This window comes from Trichophyton rubrum (assembly GCF_000151425.1).
Source record: "Trichophyton rubrum CBS 118892 genomic scaffold supercont2.10, whole genome shotgun sequence".
NCBI classification, from domain to species: Eukaryota; Fungi; Ascomycota; class Eurotiomycetes; order Onygenales; family Arthrodermataceae; genus Trichophyton; species Trichophyton rubrum.
Window position 1 is genome coordinate 710353 of NW_003456419.1, and position 15182 is coordinate 725534.

At 47.9% G+C, this 15182-nt stretch overlaps 4 protein-coding genes across 4 annotated transcripts; 3 read left to right on the forward strand and 1 right to left on the reverse strand.

Moving 5' to 3' along the window:
* Positions 1–81: 81 nt before the first annotated feature.
* On the forward strand, positions 82–5356 carry TERG_07632 (uncharacterized protein). Its single transcript, XM_047748804.1, has one exon. It carries the CDS (start codon positions 906–908, stop codon positions 4794–4796), a length of 3891 nt encoding a protein of 1296 aa, XP_047604793.1. The 5' UTR covers positions 82–905; the 3' UTR covers positions 4797–5356.
* A 1504-nt stretch (positions 5357–6860) lies between these two features.
* On the forward strand, positions 6861–8063 carry TERG_07633 (uncharacterized protein; the record flags this gene model as incomplete). The annotated part of the gene is made up of 2 exons (XM_003231970.2): positions 6861–7794; positions 7858–8063. 2 exons carry the CDS (start codon positions 6861–6863, stop codon positions 8061–8063), a joined length of 1140 nt encoding a protein of 379 aa, XP_003232018.2.
* A 967-nt stretch (positions 8064–9030) lies between these two features.
* Positions 9031–11753, forward strand: TERG_12572 (uncharacterized protein; the record flags this gene model as incomplete). The annotated part of the gene is made up of 9 exons (XM_003231971.2): positions 9031–9177; positions 9238–9302; positions 9369–9665; positions 9726–9898; positions 9964–10513; positions 11048–11072; positions 11170–11421; positions 11490–11566; positions 11636–11753. 9 exons carry the CDS (start codon positions 9031–9033, stop codon positions 11751–11753), a joined length of 1704 nt encoding a protein of 567 aa, XP_003232019.2.
* Positions 11754–11938: 185 nt separating this feature from the next.
* Positions 11939–14123, reverse strand: TERG_07636 (uncharacterized protein; the record flags this gene model as incomplete). The annotated part of the gene is made up of 4 exons (XM_047748805.1): positions 13418–14123; positions 13011–13238; positions 12519–12881; positions 11939–12449 (listed from the first exon to the last, which is right to left on the reverse strand). The coding sequence occupies exons 1-4, from the start codon at positions 13459–13461 to the stop codon at positions 11939–11941; spliced, it is 1146 nt and encodes a 381-aa protein (XP_047604794.1). The 5' UTR covers positions 13462–14123.
* Positions 14124–15182: the final 1059 nt, after the last annotated feature.

Sequence of the window (15182 nt, forward strand, 5' to 3'; positions counted from 1 at the left end):
CCTCTTCGGCTTTTGATAGATTGAGGTTGTCGTTTCGTCTGTCGCCAACTGGAGATATAAGATAACGGCACGTGACCACCTGCCAGATAAAGTCACGTGCCTGTGATAATCAAAAAAGTTTTGAAGCTCGCGATGAGTCGAGGAGGGGCGGAAGGGACATCACACCAGCAACGGCCGGCAGCAGTGGCTGTTTACCTTGGTTATTACAGCGGATGTACTCCCTTTACTTACTCATGGAATGCAGAGGACGATAGCAAGCGGAGACCTGAAGCCATTGGCTTGTTTGTGAAAGCAAAGGCTAGGCCTAGCACGTTGCCTTCAGGATGATGGCCACAGATGCTCTGCCTGTTGATCCGGGCAAGATCCAGGTCATAGATCGGGTACCCAAGGTTATTAAAGAAATCAATTTCGGTGTCCTGTAAGTGCATATATACTACTTACTCTCTACGTGAAAATGAACTAATGAATGGCTCGCACAGTTCAAATCAGGACATCATCAGCCAAGCGCACGTTGAAATCTCAGACAGAAAGCTTTTTGATCTCGATAATAATCGCGCGGTTGCTCGAAATGGTCCCATGGACCCTCGCCTTGGTATATCTAACAAGTCAGACACATGCGAAACCTGCGGTGGTGATCTACAGGAATGTAACGGGCACTTCGGATACGTTCGACTCGTCCTCCCTGCTTTCCACGTCGGATATTTTAAGCGCACTATCGAGATATTACAGGATATTTGCAAAGTATGCTGGAACATATTGACGTGTATTTTCCCTTTTCTTAAAGGATATGCTAATTCTGTTTGCAATTGTGTGGATAGGATTGCTCCAAGATTCTGCTTCCAGAAGACGAGAGAAGGTCATATTTAAAAGAACTACGGCGACCTGGGTTGGACAATTTAAGGCGCATGCAGATAAATAAGCGCATTAATGTCAGGTGCCGGAAGACGCCGGTATGCTTCTACTGCAATGCAATCAACGGAACAGTCAAGAAAGCGAGTACCGGAGCTTTGAAGATCGTGCACGACAAGTTCAGGGCTTTCAATGCTTCTCTCTCCGCTAAGAAAATACCTCCACCCAGCAAACTTGCCTTTGACCGATCCTTTGAGGAAGCGAAAAAGTCCAACCCGGATATCGAGAAGCATTACAGACGTGTTTTCGATGACCTAAATCCTCTTCGGGTGCTGAAGCTGTTTCGTCGGATTTCCAATGAAGATTGCGAACTGCTTAGTTTGAATGTGGATGGAGCTCGGCCTGAATATTTCCTTTGGCAGTTTATCCCCGCGCCCCCCGTTCCTATTCGGCCATCCGTCGGCCAAGAGGGAGCTAGTACGGAAGACGACCTGACTGCAAAACTGGGAGACATCGTCCAGAGTAATCTAAATTTGAAAATGGCTCTGGATAAGGGAGCTCCTGTCCAAACCATCATTGAATGCTGGGACTACATGCAACTTCAGATTGCAGTGTACGTTAACAGTGATATCCCAGGCTTACAGAACACGGATTCAAAAAAGACCATTCGAGGGTTATGCCAAAGGTTAAAGGGCAAGCAGGGGCGATTCAGAGGAAATTTGTCGGGAAAACGTGTTGATTTTTCCGGACGAACTGTCATCTCACCGGATCCTAATTTGCGCATTGACGAAGTTGCCGTTCCACAGCTGGTTGCCATGAATATGACCTACCCAGAGCGAGTAACAAGATACAACAAAGAAAAGCTACGCCAATGTATACGGAATGGCACAAAAACCTGGCCTGGGGCGAACTATCTGATAAAAGAAGGCAACTCATTCAGGCTCTTTCTAAAGTATGGCAATCTGAACATGATAGCAAACCAGCTTCGGGAAGGTGATATAGTTGAGCGGCATTTGGAAGATGGGGATATTGTTCTGTTCAATCGTCAGCCATCCCTTCACAAACTGAGTATCCTTTCGCATTTCGTCAAAGTGCGACCTCATAGGACATTCCGGTTAAATGAATGTGTTTGCAACCCGTACAACGCCGATTTCGATGGTGATGAGATGAACTTGCATGTTCCCCAAACTGAAGAAGCAAGGGCTGAAGCTATGGAACTTATGGGAGTCAAAAGCAACTTGGCCACACCCAAGAACGGAGAGCCAATTATTGCTGCTATTCAGGATTTCATTACTGCTGCCTATCTGCTCAGCAGTAAGGATAATTTTTTTGATAGAAAAACATTTACTCAGATATGTCTATCCATGCTCGACTCTAGCACCCGATTCGAGCTCCCACCACCAGCAACTATTAAGCCGCAAATGCTCTGGACCGGCAAGCAAGTGTTCAGCGTTCTCATGAGACCAAACAAAGACTGTCCCGTCAAAGTCAACCTTGATGCGGCATGTCGTCAACTCAAGCTCGTCAAGGGCCAGCCGAGAGATCTATGCGAGAATGACGGATGGCTCTGTATCCGCAATTCAGAAATGTTATGTGGTGTTGCAGATAAATCAACAATCGGAGCTGGAAAGAAGGATAATATCTTCTTCGTCATCCAAAGAGATTTTGGGTACGCAGCCGCTGCAGAAGCCATGAACAGGTTGTCGAAACTCTCTGCCAGGTGGTTGACAAATAAGGGCTTCTCAATTGGTATCACGGACGTATATCCAGGAGAAAGCCTAGTCAGGCTAAAAGATACCTTGATTAACACTGCTTTTCAGCAATGTGATGATCTAATCACAGCTGCTAGTAAAGAGAAACCTCAAATGGGTAAATCGGACAGCCGCCAAACGGCAGAGAACGAAATCACCGGTATCCTGAACAAAGTCCGTCAGCAAGCTGGTGAATACTGTATTTCAGAACTAAGCAAGCACAACGCACCCCTTATTATGGCAACATGCGGCTCCAAGGGATCCAATATCAACGTGTCTCAGATGGTAGCTGTCGTCGGACAACAATCCATTGAAAACGCTCGTGTCTCCAAAGGGTTCCAAGACCGTACCCTACCACATTTTGCTCGCCATTCCCAGCATGCTCTTGCAAAGGGTTTTGTGCGGAACAGTTTCTTTTCTGGACTTACTCCTACCGAATTTCTTTTCCACGCTATGTCTGGCCGTGAGGGTTTGATTGATACCGCCGTGAAGACTGCAGAAACAGGTTATATGTCTCGAAGACTTATGAAATCTCTCGAGGATCTATCTACTCGGTATGACAATACTGTCCGAGATTCTTCTTCGTTTATCATCCAGTTTCAGTATGGAGATGATCAGTTGGATCCTGTCAACATGGAGGCTTCAGCCAAGCCCGTTCACTTCGACCGTACCTTTACACATGCAGAGAGTACTACATACGACAAAGATGAGAAGGGCCTATCTGCGGATGAAATATTGGCCCTATGTGAAGAACTCATCGCTCCAGAGCGCAAGAAATTGGTTCGGTACGATCTACTCGGAAACACACTCTCCTATAAAGCTAAAAACGACTTCGCTACCGACCAGTGGGAAAGCAACCGTGACTTCTTAAGTTCGATTGAAGAGTATGTTGCAGCAAAAGCTACACAACTTAGACCTAGCGATAACGAAGAAGGCAAAGAGCAGATGGCGTTTACGCATACTAGCAAAATTTCCGCTAGAACGCTCAAGGCTTTCATCACTTCGTGTTTGGATAAGTATATGCGTGCACATGTCGAGCCTGGCCACAGTATAGGAGCCATCGGTGCACAGTCCATTGGAGAACCTGGAACACAAATGACACTGAAAACTTTCCATTTCGCTGGTGTTGCTGGTATGAGTATTACTCAAGGTGTTCCGCGTATCAAGGAAATTATCAACGCATCGAAAGAGATCAGTACGCCGATTATCACCTGCGAGCTTGTGAACAAGACGGACATGCGTATTGCGGAGATCGTCAAAGGCCGAGTTGAGAAACTGTTCCTCAAGGATATTGTCTACTACATCGAAGAAAACCGCTCTCAGACATCCTCTTTCATCAACATCAAGGTTGACTTCTCAACGATCAAAAAGTTGCAGCTTGAGTTGACACTACGGCAGATCTTACTTGCCATTAAGAAGCACAAAGCGTTCAAAGCCGCTGACCTGACTTTCCGGTCCTTCAACTCGCATATCCACATCTACGTGGATGAAGGTGCCTCAATGGCGGGCGTTTCGGTCTCTGAGCAAAAGATCACCGGCTCAGACCCATACATTCGAATCAACTATTTGAGGCGAATCCTGCCGAACATCCAAGTGTTCGGCTATCCGGACTGCACCCGAGCAGTGATTCGTGTCGGAGAAAAAGTTGCCACTAACATTCTTTTGGTTGAAGGATATGGCCTCCGGGCATGCATGACGACTGACGGCATTGAGGGCCACCGTACCCGCACCAACCACGTCATGGAGATGCGGGACGTTCTTGGTATCGAGGCGGCGCGAACGACGATTATCGACGAAATCAGCTCTGTCATGTCGGGCATGGCGATTGATCCTCGGCATATGCAACTCCTTGCAGATGTTATGACATATAAAGGCGAGGTGCTTGGAATTACCCGTTTTGGGCTGGCTAAGATTCGCGACTCAGTTCTTCAGCTGGCGAGTTTTGAGAAGACGGCGGATCATCTCTTTGATGCGGGTGGTGCGGGCAGACGTGACACCGTCCAAGGTGTGTCAGAGTGTATCATCATGGGCAAGACTATCTCATTGGGCACAGGTAGTATGGAGGTTGTTCGAGACCTGAAGCTTCTCGACAGCCATGTGGGTAAGAAGAAGACAGTATTTGATGACGCGTGGAGGGACATATGTGAACCGAAGCAAAGAAGACGGGCTCTTCCTCATATGGCTATGGCTTGCTAGGTGGGAACCCACTCTCCGATTCGCATCACGGGCTGAATGTCTCGTATGCGCAGACCACAGTTCAGTTTCGGGTGGTTCGATAAGCATCTGGAATCGGATCTATCTCTCAGCTGCAAGATATCCTTCTCTTGGACGGACATCCCGGTGTTTCAAATCGCGCGGCTACAGCCTACGAAGGCAAAGAACCAAGCAAACACCCCCGGTCATTCTGACTTGTCTCCTCGATTCCACTTGGCGCCATCTAGACTCCCATTCCAGGAAGCAACCAACGTTCGCTGAAAAGCAACCAAATGCCGAGCACGCTGGACCCGCAGGGATACAAGAATGCCTTGCAATCTGTTATACGGAAAGTATACTCGTTCAAGATAAATAAATTAATTGGTCGCACGACAAGGTTGAATGCGTCGCTCCTTGTCAAACAAACTGCCTGCATCTTATCCATCCCTTGTACGATGAGAACGACCATCTCATCGTCCTCTTTCTTGTATTCATTGGTTTGCTTGCATTCAGCCCCCAAAACTGCTTATCTGTTTTACCGCCTGCATGTATGTATATATGTACTTTTTTTTTTTTTTTTCTTCCTTGGAATGAATATCTCCTGGCCGGGAAACTTGGGATTTGCAAGTCGCCTGTTCTCCCGACCTAGTCTGTCAAAAGAGTCACCACTCTCCTGCCGACAATCCTCGCTGTATATACATACACGCCGCGTGTGTGTGTGTGTATACCTAACCAAGATCAACCTGGTTGCCCCCGGATCATGCTGACTCAGCGCGTATCATGAAAAACGAACTTCGCCTGCTTTCTTTTTTGTTATATTGGAAAAGATTCCCCAGCATTCGCCAATTCGCCAATGAGAAGACCGTGCGTCCCGTCTGGTCCTCCGCGATCAAACATCCAGGTCTCACACTGTCCCCAGACAGAGAACTTGTGGAAGCGGAAGTGCCATGTTTGCTTTGGCGCCCTGCAGGGGCCAGGGGTTTTCCTGGCCATGGCCTATGGGCGAGGGAGCGTGTCCTGCATACGCTTTCACTCCGCCTGCTTGCTGCATGCGCTCGCACTACTCCTTTCTAGCCAACGAAAACGCCCCAGGCCTTGCCGCGGTCGTTTCTTGTGTCGATCTGGCCCGCAAGCCAAGTTTGTCTATTCTGCGCCCTCTCGCCTCCTATTCCTCGCGAAATGTAAACGGGCAAAGTACTTCAACTCCTGCACATGCATCATCTACCGGCTCGATGTGGGCGGGCTTTCGTCATTCATCCTGGCTCAATTCACTCCTTGTTTTTCCTCTTTCACTGTTCTTTGATTTTCGTTTTCAGTCGTTGCATTGTTTTAAAGGATCTTCTTTTGCCTCCCTATTATCGGCTCCCTCATCCGCTGTTTCGAGAGCTTTATCCCCCTGACGCCTAATTCTTGGACCTCGAATCCCACCCTTTTTTTTTGCCCCTATCCGCAGAGCCGCTGCTTTGTAGATTGCAAGTTTATTAGAGACTCCCAAGACCTTGGGCCTCCGGAGATTTACCAAAGAGGGGAGGGAAAAGAAGGAAACAGGAATCTCCTGGGATTCGTTACGATAGTTAGATTTCTTGCCAATGACGAGATAACCAAAACTGCGATCTCTTGATTTTAATTATCCCGAGCACCCCTCCCGAAGGATCATGCAGTTTCTATGGCTATGTTTTTTGTCAGCAGTCACCTTACAGTTCACGGGAACTTTGGCGTTCTATCCCATCAAGTTGCCTGGTTTTGCTCAGGATCTTGTATCGACCCACGGCTCCGTTGGCAGACGCTTCTTCACCTTTCCCGGGCTGTATAAACATGCCCATACTGGGTTTACAACCCTAAACATTAGGAGAGGCCCCAGCAATGTTTGTAACCCCTGCTCAAAATATCTAAGCGGTCGAGTCAATTGCTAATATATCTGGTGAATCTTTCTAGTATCGTCGAGATAATAACTACCCAGCTCAAATCGCATCCTCGCCAACCGCGCCAAATACACTTGGTATCAATAACGATGGCTACGATTTCTCGTATTTTTCCGAGATCAAAGTCGGATCGGAAGGCCAGAAGATGTGGATGTTAATTGATACCGGCGCATCGGGTACTTGGGTGTTTGGATCAGATTGCACTAGCAAAGCCTGTGGAAGACATAATACGTTTGGAAAAGAGGACTCGAAGACTATCAAGGTTACAGACGAGAAATGGGGAGTTACTTACGGTACTGGTAAAGTTTCTGGTGTCATTGTCAATGATACCATGTCCTTTGCAGGTTTCGAGTTGGTCAGTCCTTTTGGATCTGCATCCACAGCCTCTGATGATTTCTTGAACTACCCCATGGACGGAATCCTAGGAATAGGGCCTCAGGATCCTAGTGCGAAAACCCCAACGGTCGTACAGTTATTGATGCAGCAGAAACTTCTCAAGAGCAATGTCATTGGTATTAATCTCCAAAGAGCCTCCGAGGGTGCTACAGATGGCCAGATTACATTTGGTGATATCGACAAGAGCAAGTTTTCCGGCGAGCTGACATATTCAAATGTCGTCCCCAACGGCTATCAATGGGAAATTGCAATGGATGACTTGATTATGGGTGGGAAGTCCCTGAACTTGAAGGGAAGAACTGGTATCATTGATACTGGAACATCCTTCCTTATACTTCCTCCTGCTGATGCCGACTTCATTCACTCCATGATACCCCAGGCGGATAAGGGTTCGGGATTCTACACACTCCCGTGCTCTACCAAGGTTGATATCAAATTATCAATTGGCGGAGTCGAGTATACCATTCAACCTGACGACTACGTTGGGAATGAAACACCCACGAAAGGAACATGCAACTCTCTTATCGTGGGGCATCAGGTACTAGGGCCTAAGCAGTGGCTTGTTGGCGATGTCTTTTTGAAGAACGTTTATTCTGTTTTCGACTTTGATAAGAGCCGAGTCGGACTAGCAGCAAGGAAATATGGAGGGGCTAAGAATCCACCATCTTCCACCCCTACACCAGGTATGTTCTTACTCCACACTAACCTAAGTCAGGGAATTATATCTGTTCTAATGCTACATATAGATCCTACCTCCAACAAGGTGCCTTTTGGCGGCTCCCCTGGACTACCGGCTGAGTCTGGTTCTGGTTCAACTACTACCACTGGCGAGGCGAGCAATGGAGCAACCAGCTCTCCCAATTCTTCATCAAGTGTTTTAATACCAACATGGCCCTCGCTAGCTGTTTTCTTCGCCATTGGCTCCTCACTCACTCTTTGTGGCTGGAGTTGAAGCTCGGTACCGCCGTGCTGAAACTATCATCTACGCCGTCCACTCCTGCATGATCTTCACTTTCGACGACTTATGCTCTTTTAATTACCATTGCCATCTGCACTTCTCTACCGAGCCCTTATCGCCCTTTCCTCTGGCTTATTAATGGCTAAGCCACTGTTCCTGGGCTGCGTCTGCCGCCTATTGCCTTTTGTCCCTCGCTGTCATACGCTCATCCATCGCATACCACCGGCGTTTCTTGGAGTTTTCTTGAGAGCTTGACTACAGTCTGAATAGTTTGCCTGGTCGTTTATCTTTTTGTGTACCATTTACGTTTCCCCGGTGTTATCAGCGCACTGAGCGTTTCATTCGTTACTGTCTTTCAAAATCTAGTCTAGTTCTTAGAGTGCTTGTCATGGCGTTTCTCTGCTCATTTTTTAAGTCAAATACTGATTTAATTCTTGCAGCCGCCATCACATATATACCCTGGAGTCCAGTGACGGAATAAATAATGTTGTATCCCGTAAATTCATCGTACAATAAAAGCACCTCTTTATTCGTCTGTCCATCTTCTATCCCTGTTTCGAATGCTGGTATCCACTTCTCGAGACCGCTGTTTGCACATCCCAGCCGTATTTAAAGAGCTTGTCCCTTGCTACTCAACTCGGGTTGTTACCTACTAAGTGGCTAGTTAGCGCCCTCGCCAAATCTCTGACTACATCCCATGCATCTTCGTAAACTCGAGATTGGAAACACATTCAGATAGTCTTCGATATCCCGCAGAATAACCATGCTTCCCCACACTTACTATCCAGTATCCTCGTTGGTAGCATCAGTCTCGAGGAGGAGCCTCGCGTCATGTTTCAATTGGGGGATCCGGCGAAGCTGCTTTCAGGCAACGTCGTGTCCAGATATCCAGTCAAGGGGGCTCCATTCCACAATACCCAGGCAGACATTTCATCCAGCATGGACGGAAGCCAGAGTCAAAATGCCATACATTGAGGCATTAACTAAGAGTCGTGAGGAAAAGGGCGCGGGACTGACAACCGGTGCCTCTGATAAGGCCAGGACGGGAGGACCGGTGCAGGCCAGTAACATGACACCGAAGAGAATGAAGGACAGCTACTATCGATCGGTTAGTATTTTGTATACTCCCTTTGTGTATTTTTCTTGCTTAAACTGACGGGGATATCAGATATTGCCTCTTGGTAAAGACCCGTGGCTTCTGGACGAGTATGTCAACGCAACTGGACAGATCAGGTAATTCATCAAATATATGCTATGGGAATGAATGATTTTCAAAGGAACAACAGCTAATATATGCAGACTGGGCTCGTTGCTGATGGACTTGGATGCGCTTGCCGGCGTTGTCAGTTACCGACATGCCGGTGATGATGTCGCTCTCGTTACTGCGGCAGTTGACAGGATCACGATTGAGAACCCATTGAAAGAGATTTGTGACCTAGAACTGAGTGGCCAAGTTACTTATTCTACAGGCCGATCAAGTATGGAAGTATCTCTACAGGTTGCTAAAGCGCCGGCTGAAGGTGAAGTGGTGAGGACTGAAGATATTTTAATTACTTGCGCCTTTACCATGGTGGCTTTGGATCCAAAGACTAAGAAGTGAGTTGTTTCCGCCTGTTATTGCCAAGTTTGGAGTAATCATCGCTAAAATAGAATTAGACCAGCCTCTGTTGCACCGCTTCTGGTTGAAACGGCTGAAGAGCGTCGACTGTTCGAGAAGGGGGAGCATAATTATAATGCTAAAAAGGACCTTAGACAGAGAAGCCTGAAAACTCAGACTCCCAATGACGAAGAGAGTGACCTTATCCATGCAATGTGGACGAAGAGAGCAGGTATGGATAGATTATTTAGTTGCAGTTGCGGCCCCTACATCAGTGTCATCCCTAACGCGCTTTAGGACGTGAAATACCTCCTGAACTATCTGGCGTATCTGCTACGAACATGAAGGACACAAGACTCTCAGCCGCCCAGATCATGCAGCCTTATGATCGCAACCGACATAACTTCATGATCTTCGGAGGCTACCTTCTCAAGCAAACGTTCGAACTAGCTTACTGCTGCGCTGCCTCGTTCTCGCGCAGTAGACCTACTTTCCTATGTCTTGAGCCCAGTACCTTTGACAACCCGGTCCCAGTTGGCTGCGTTTCATACCTCAATGCCGTAGTATCATATACTCAAGACTCACCTTCGACTGCCTCGACCGGACAAAAGTTCACCAGAGTTCAAGTTCGGGTTGACACAACCGCCAGGAACATCGACCATGGAACCAGCAATCCCACCGGAACCTTCAACTACACCTTCTTGGTTGAGGGACAACACGAAGTTTGGCCACAGACCTATGATGAGTTCATGATCTGGGTGGAAGCGAGAAGGAATGTGGAGAATATGAATGCTAGTTTGCCCTCGCCGGACAATGTTGCTATTGCCTATAAAGAGGGTGCGACAGAGTGATTTGACGACTAGGATAGATCCTTTGGGAGGGTAACTAATCTACATTTTGCGCAGTCTTGGATTGGCGTCGTTATTAGTTAATCGTCAGTCCTAACTTAGCTAGAATTTAATAGAATGCATGTATAACTAACGGTTATGACGAGCTGTCGACTCTTCAAACATCCACGAATCTTCAGTGTTGGTATGCATTGATATTTAAGTAACCCCCTGGAGTGTGTCGTCTTTCCAGCCCAAGCGTGGGAGCCCGACAGATCACATGGTCGGCCATCAATGAGCCTCACCCTTCACACTACAACATGGCTGCTGGACTTATAATCTACGCAGCTGCGTAAACAACACCCCGATAACCATTCTAGAGCACATGATACCGGCACTATTCGATGGTTCTGAAGACCTGTACCGTGTACTCTATATAATGTTCTCGTTATAAGCCCAACGATGGCCCAGCTTTTACAAAACAGATGGCACCTCCGCCGGGTTGCGGACACCAGTGCCAAATCATGCCTGATATGCTACAAGCCATCGACCAGTGTATTAGTTACACCTGACAGTAAGGTCAGTTTCTTTTTATGTCTCTCGGCACATTTAAGGCCGGGCCGGTGTCTGTGAACACAAGCCCTCAATAATGAAATATATGTTAAGACTAGAGTAGGACTTTTTTTACGTCTGCCTAATCCATCTAAAAGATAAGGGTTTTTGCTCCCCTCTTATAGACGAGGAGGAAGTTGCAGCGAAGAAGAGAAAAGAAGAAATGGATCGGGAGATAGAGAAGGTGAAGAAACAGTACGAGGAAAAGCAGCGGAGGAAGAGGGACAAGGAGAAGGATGGCGAGAAGACAGATGACAAGAAGAAGGCCGACGACGAAGAAGAAAGTAAGAAAGCTGAGAAAGAGAGAGATGACAAGGTCTGTAGGCTCCTTTTCCTCCTTAACTACCCCACGGTAAAAGCCACTTCTAACCCACAGAATAATAGATCAAATCTATACAGAATGCAGCTAGCCCTTTGGATGCTAGCACAGATGACATGCCTCGAATATACTCACTCCACAAGTATGTGTGACGTTAAACGCCCCTTGGACGTATGTATAGCCAATAGTTACATACTGACCGCCTCTGCAGGAACTTCTACCAAATGCGGGTTGATAGACTGAAGGCTATTGAGAAGTCCAAGAGAGATCGTCAACGTCTGCAGAATCCCTCAACGTTCCCTTCTGTGCCAAAGACAGATCTGTCATAACCATTTAACATCCATGACAGGTGGCGTGTTTCAGCCAGTATGTTAACAAGACTACTTTACTAGTTTGACATATGGAGTACTGCGTATGACATTCATTTTCCATAATATTTCAAAAGGGTATCTAGTCGTTTATCTATCTCAAGGTATTCATCAAGTGTGTTCCGAGTACCAATTTTCATTCACATTCATAGAAGCCCCTTCCCACTCTCATCATCTCCCCTTTCAGCCCTGGCGTCAGCCACAGGAGCTCTAATCATAGCAGGGGGCATTCGAATCCCAGCACCCACAACTCCAGCCGCACCGCCTTTCCTCGTACTCGCATCGAATACATCAATCCGTGCCCTCGCTAGAGCTATGGCCGGCACGATCCATGTTCCGCAGCTACAAGGCATGCCGGCCCATGCGAATTTACCTATATTCGCACCACAGGATTTAGATGGACAGGTGAGGCGCCCAGAGAGCGGCGGATTGGCGTCTGGATCCAAGGGCACGTTAGAGGACGTTGGATCCGATGATGACGGGAAAAGTGACGGGCGCATCCAAGTGAGTGGGTGGAGGAAGATGTGGGCGCATGTTGACGGCGGTAATGACGTGGGAGTCAATGACGATATGGGGACAAGGGGTTGCGTCTGGGATGAGACGCTTTTGTTTCCCGGGGTATGCTGAATGATGAATGGTAGTGTGGCGAGTTGCCGTCTGATTATCCCATTAGTTGGCGACTATTCGCTGAAGTAGTAAGGGACTGAATAGCATTCAGCCACGAACCTGCATTTTCGGCATCTAACCTCAGTGCTATCCACTGGCTCCTTAAAATCGCCGATAGAGTTATTACTTATCCCTTGATCTTCAAAATGAATCTCGTCCAGCTCAGGACCCTTTCCACAAGCTACACTGTCCTGCACGGCTCGCTGATAGAGCCAACGCTGATAGACAGGATGATCAACAACATTATCTGGACATCCCATTTGGTGGTAAAGCTCCAGTTGCTCCATGAACCCATCATTTGGCTCACAAAGCGGCCGGGTACGACGAATAAGGTCCAAAGCCCCTCTGGGCGTCAACGCACCAGGGTCCTTATGGAGGAGGTACGCTATACACACAGTCGCCGAGCGGGACTTGCCCATTGCACTAGATAGGCGCCGTTAGCTAGCCAAGCCAAACCGTGAATGTAAAATTATAACTAAAGGCAGTACTCAGTAGAAAGAAGTAAACATGCACACAGGTAAAAAGGGAGAAAGAAACCAAAAAAAGACATACCAATGAACGAGCACGCCCCCAGTTCCACTCTCGAGCCCTGACCGGATGAATGCGTTTGTGGTCGGAAAATGCTGCAGGAGATCCTCATCATCGACATCGTCGACTGGGATATGCAAGTGTTCCTTGAAGGGTTTAAACCGTTCTTCGTCTACGTTTATACGCAATACGGTCAGCGTATGGGTAATGCTTTCCCTTTCAAGTGCAAGTTTATTGTTCAGGGCCATTAATCTAGAAGCATAGACACGATAATACAATATATTCTGATTAGCTATATGCAATATGCATGGCGGATGGCTCATCACCTGCTGCTGGCTTGCGTTGTCCAAGGGGCCGGGGATATGGCCATAGAGACAAGCAACAGCTGGGCCTGAGGGGTATATCTGGGCGAACGAGAGGGATAGACAAACCCTCCAATATAGAGATTATCATCTCCGACCCTGTTCAACGCCATGGCGGCTGAGGTGGGTTGATAGACTGGCAGCAGCTTATCTGGTCACGGTGCACAGGGAATCATGCGATCATGTATGCATGAAAGAATCCCAGGATACGAGTGGAAGACAGAGGCTCGAAGGATCTAGGCTGCCGAAGACAGAGAGACCTGGAGAGGAGCTATATATAAACAGCTGCCTGCGCTGACGGGGGGCTCAGCCGATGGCTAGCTGAGAGTCGAAAAGACAAAAAAAGGCGATGTTTTATTTTTCGAAGTTGAAGAGAGAAAAAAAAAAAAGAGAAGTTGATGCCAAGACTTTGCCCTTCCAGGCCGAGGAACTTCGCCCAACAGCGAGACGACAGTCGAACGGCAACAATGGTGATGCTAAGGCGAAGAAGAAGAAGAAGAAGAAGTGATAGACGGTGCTCCTGATGGCGCCGCGGAGAGAAGAGGATGAAGGATGAGTACGGAGTACGGAGTAGGGAGTTCGGTGAGCCCGATGCCAGAGTCTGCAGCTGAGAGAGATGGCGCTTGGTTGGAGGGGACGCTCTGCTGCTCGGTAACGTCACGACTCCCTGAAGATTAGGCTCGCTGCTAACGACTGGCTATTCTCCAGTGTATCCATATTTGTTAAGCTGTTACTTACGATACAGAGAGTTTTCTATACACAATACTAAAATACTGCTGCTGCTGCTGTATGGGTTCAGCTTCCAGGCGTGCCGCGATGCCAAACCAAATTGACCAGTCCTCGCAGGGAGAGGGCAAGGGCCCAGGGCATCGCTAGCATATCCTCTCTCACTCCCACATCAACTGTGTAATAATAATAATAATAATAATAATAATAGGTGGACTTGTATTTATGCAGTTGGTCGCATGGGAGGGCATGGCAAATGATTTTCAACCAGACTATCCGCCTATCTACCGTCCGCAGGTCCCTGCCAGGCAAATCGTACCGGCCCTTTGGTTTTGGTTGGTATGCCTGATAACTACATGGGACGGCTTGTGGCCCTGGCACGATTCCATTTTGCTTTCCTACGAATACCAGCACAGCCAGCCATGACGAAACACACATCCTTGGATGAAGAGTGAGATGAGGGTCAAAGAGGGGAGAGACAGCATTCTCGAATTCAGCCCTATATGATTAAACGTATCACACGATCGTAACTAGGTTTCTGGCTGCCCTCCTCGCTCTGCAGAGACGGGTTGTGTATGGTGTGAGACGGGCCAGCTCATCTAGCGAATCCTGTTATATTCTGAGGACATGCGGGGAGGGAAGGAAGAAGAAGGATAGACAAGGGAGCCGGGAATCAGGGCCAGGACAACGAGCAGAAGGACGAAAAACTTCCCCTTCGCGAAGGGAAGTATACACGTACAATCTTGTCTGTAACCAGGTAACTGAATTTATCTGCTAACAGTGCATTAGTTTGATCCTGAAAGCCCCGCCAAGTAGGATCGTTCCACTGCAGGCAAGGGAAGAAGAGAACGCCAGGGTACTGGACCGATCTTCTTAGCAAGCAAGCTTCAGTGCGTTACTTGCGATGTGAATTGCTGTCACTGGCGGCGGTAGTGGTGGGGAGAAGATCCCTGGAAGACTGCGCCTCAATGCACTTCTGCCTCCCGGCGGGAAACTCCATACTCCATGCGCAGAGATACAGCTCACAGCTAGTCGACGAAACTGCATATAAAATACAGGGCCCTCGGTCTACAGCTCACGCCTTACTCGTAAGGGAAAGGCTTGCGTC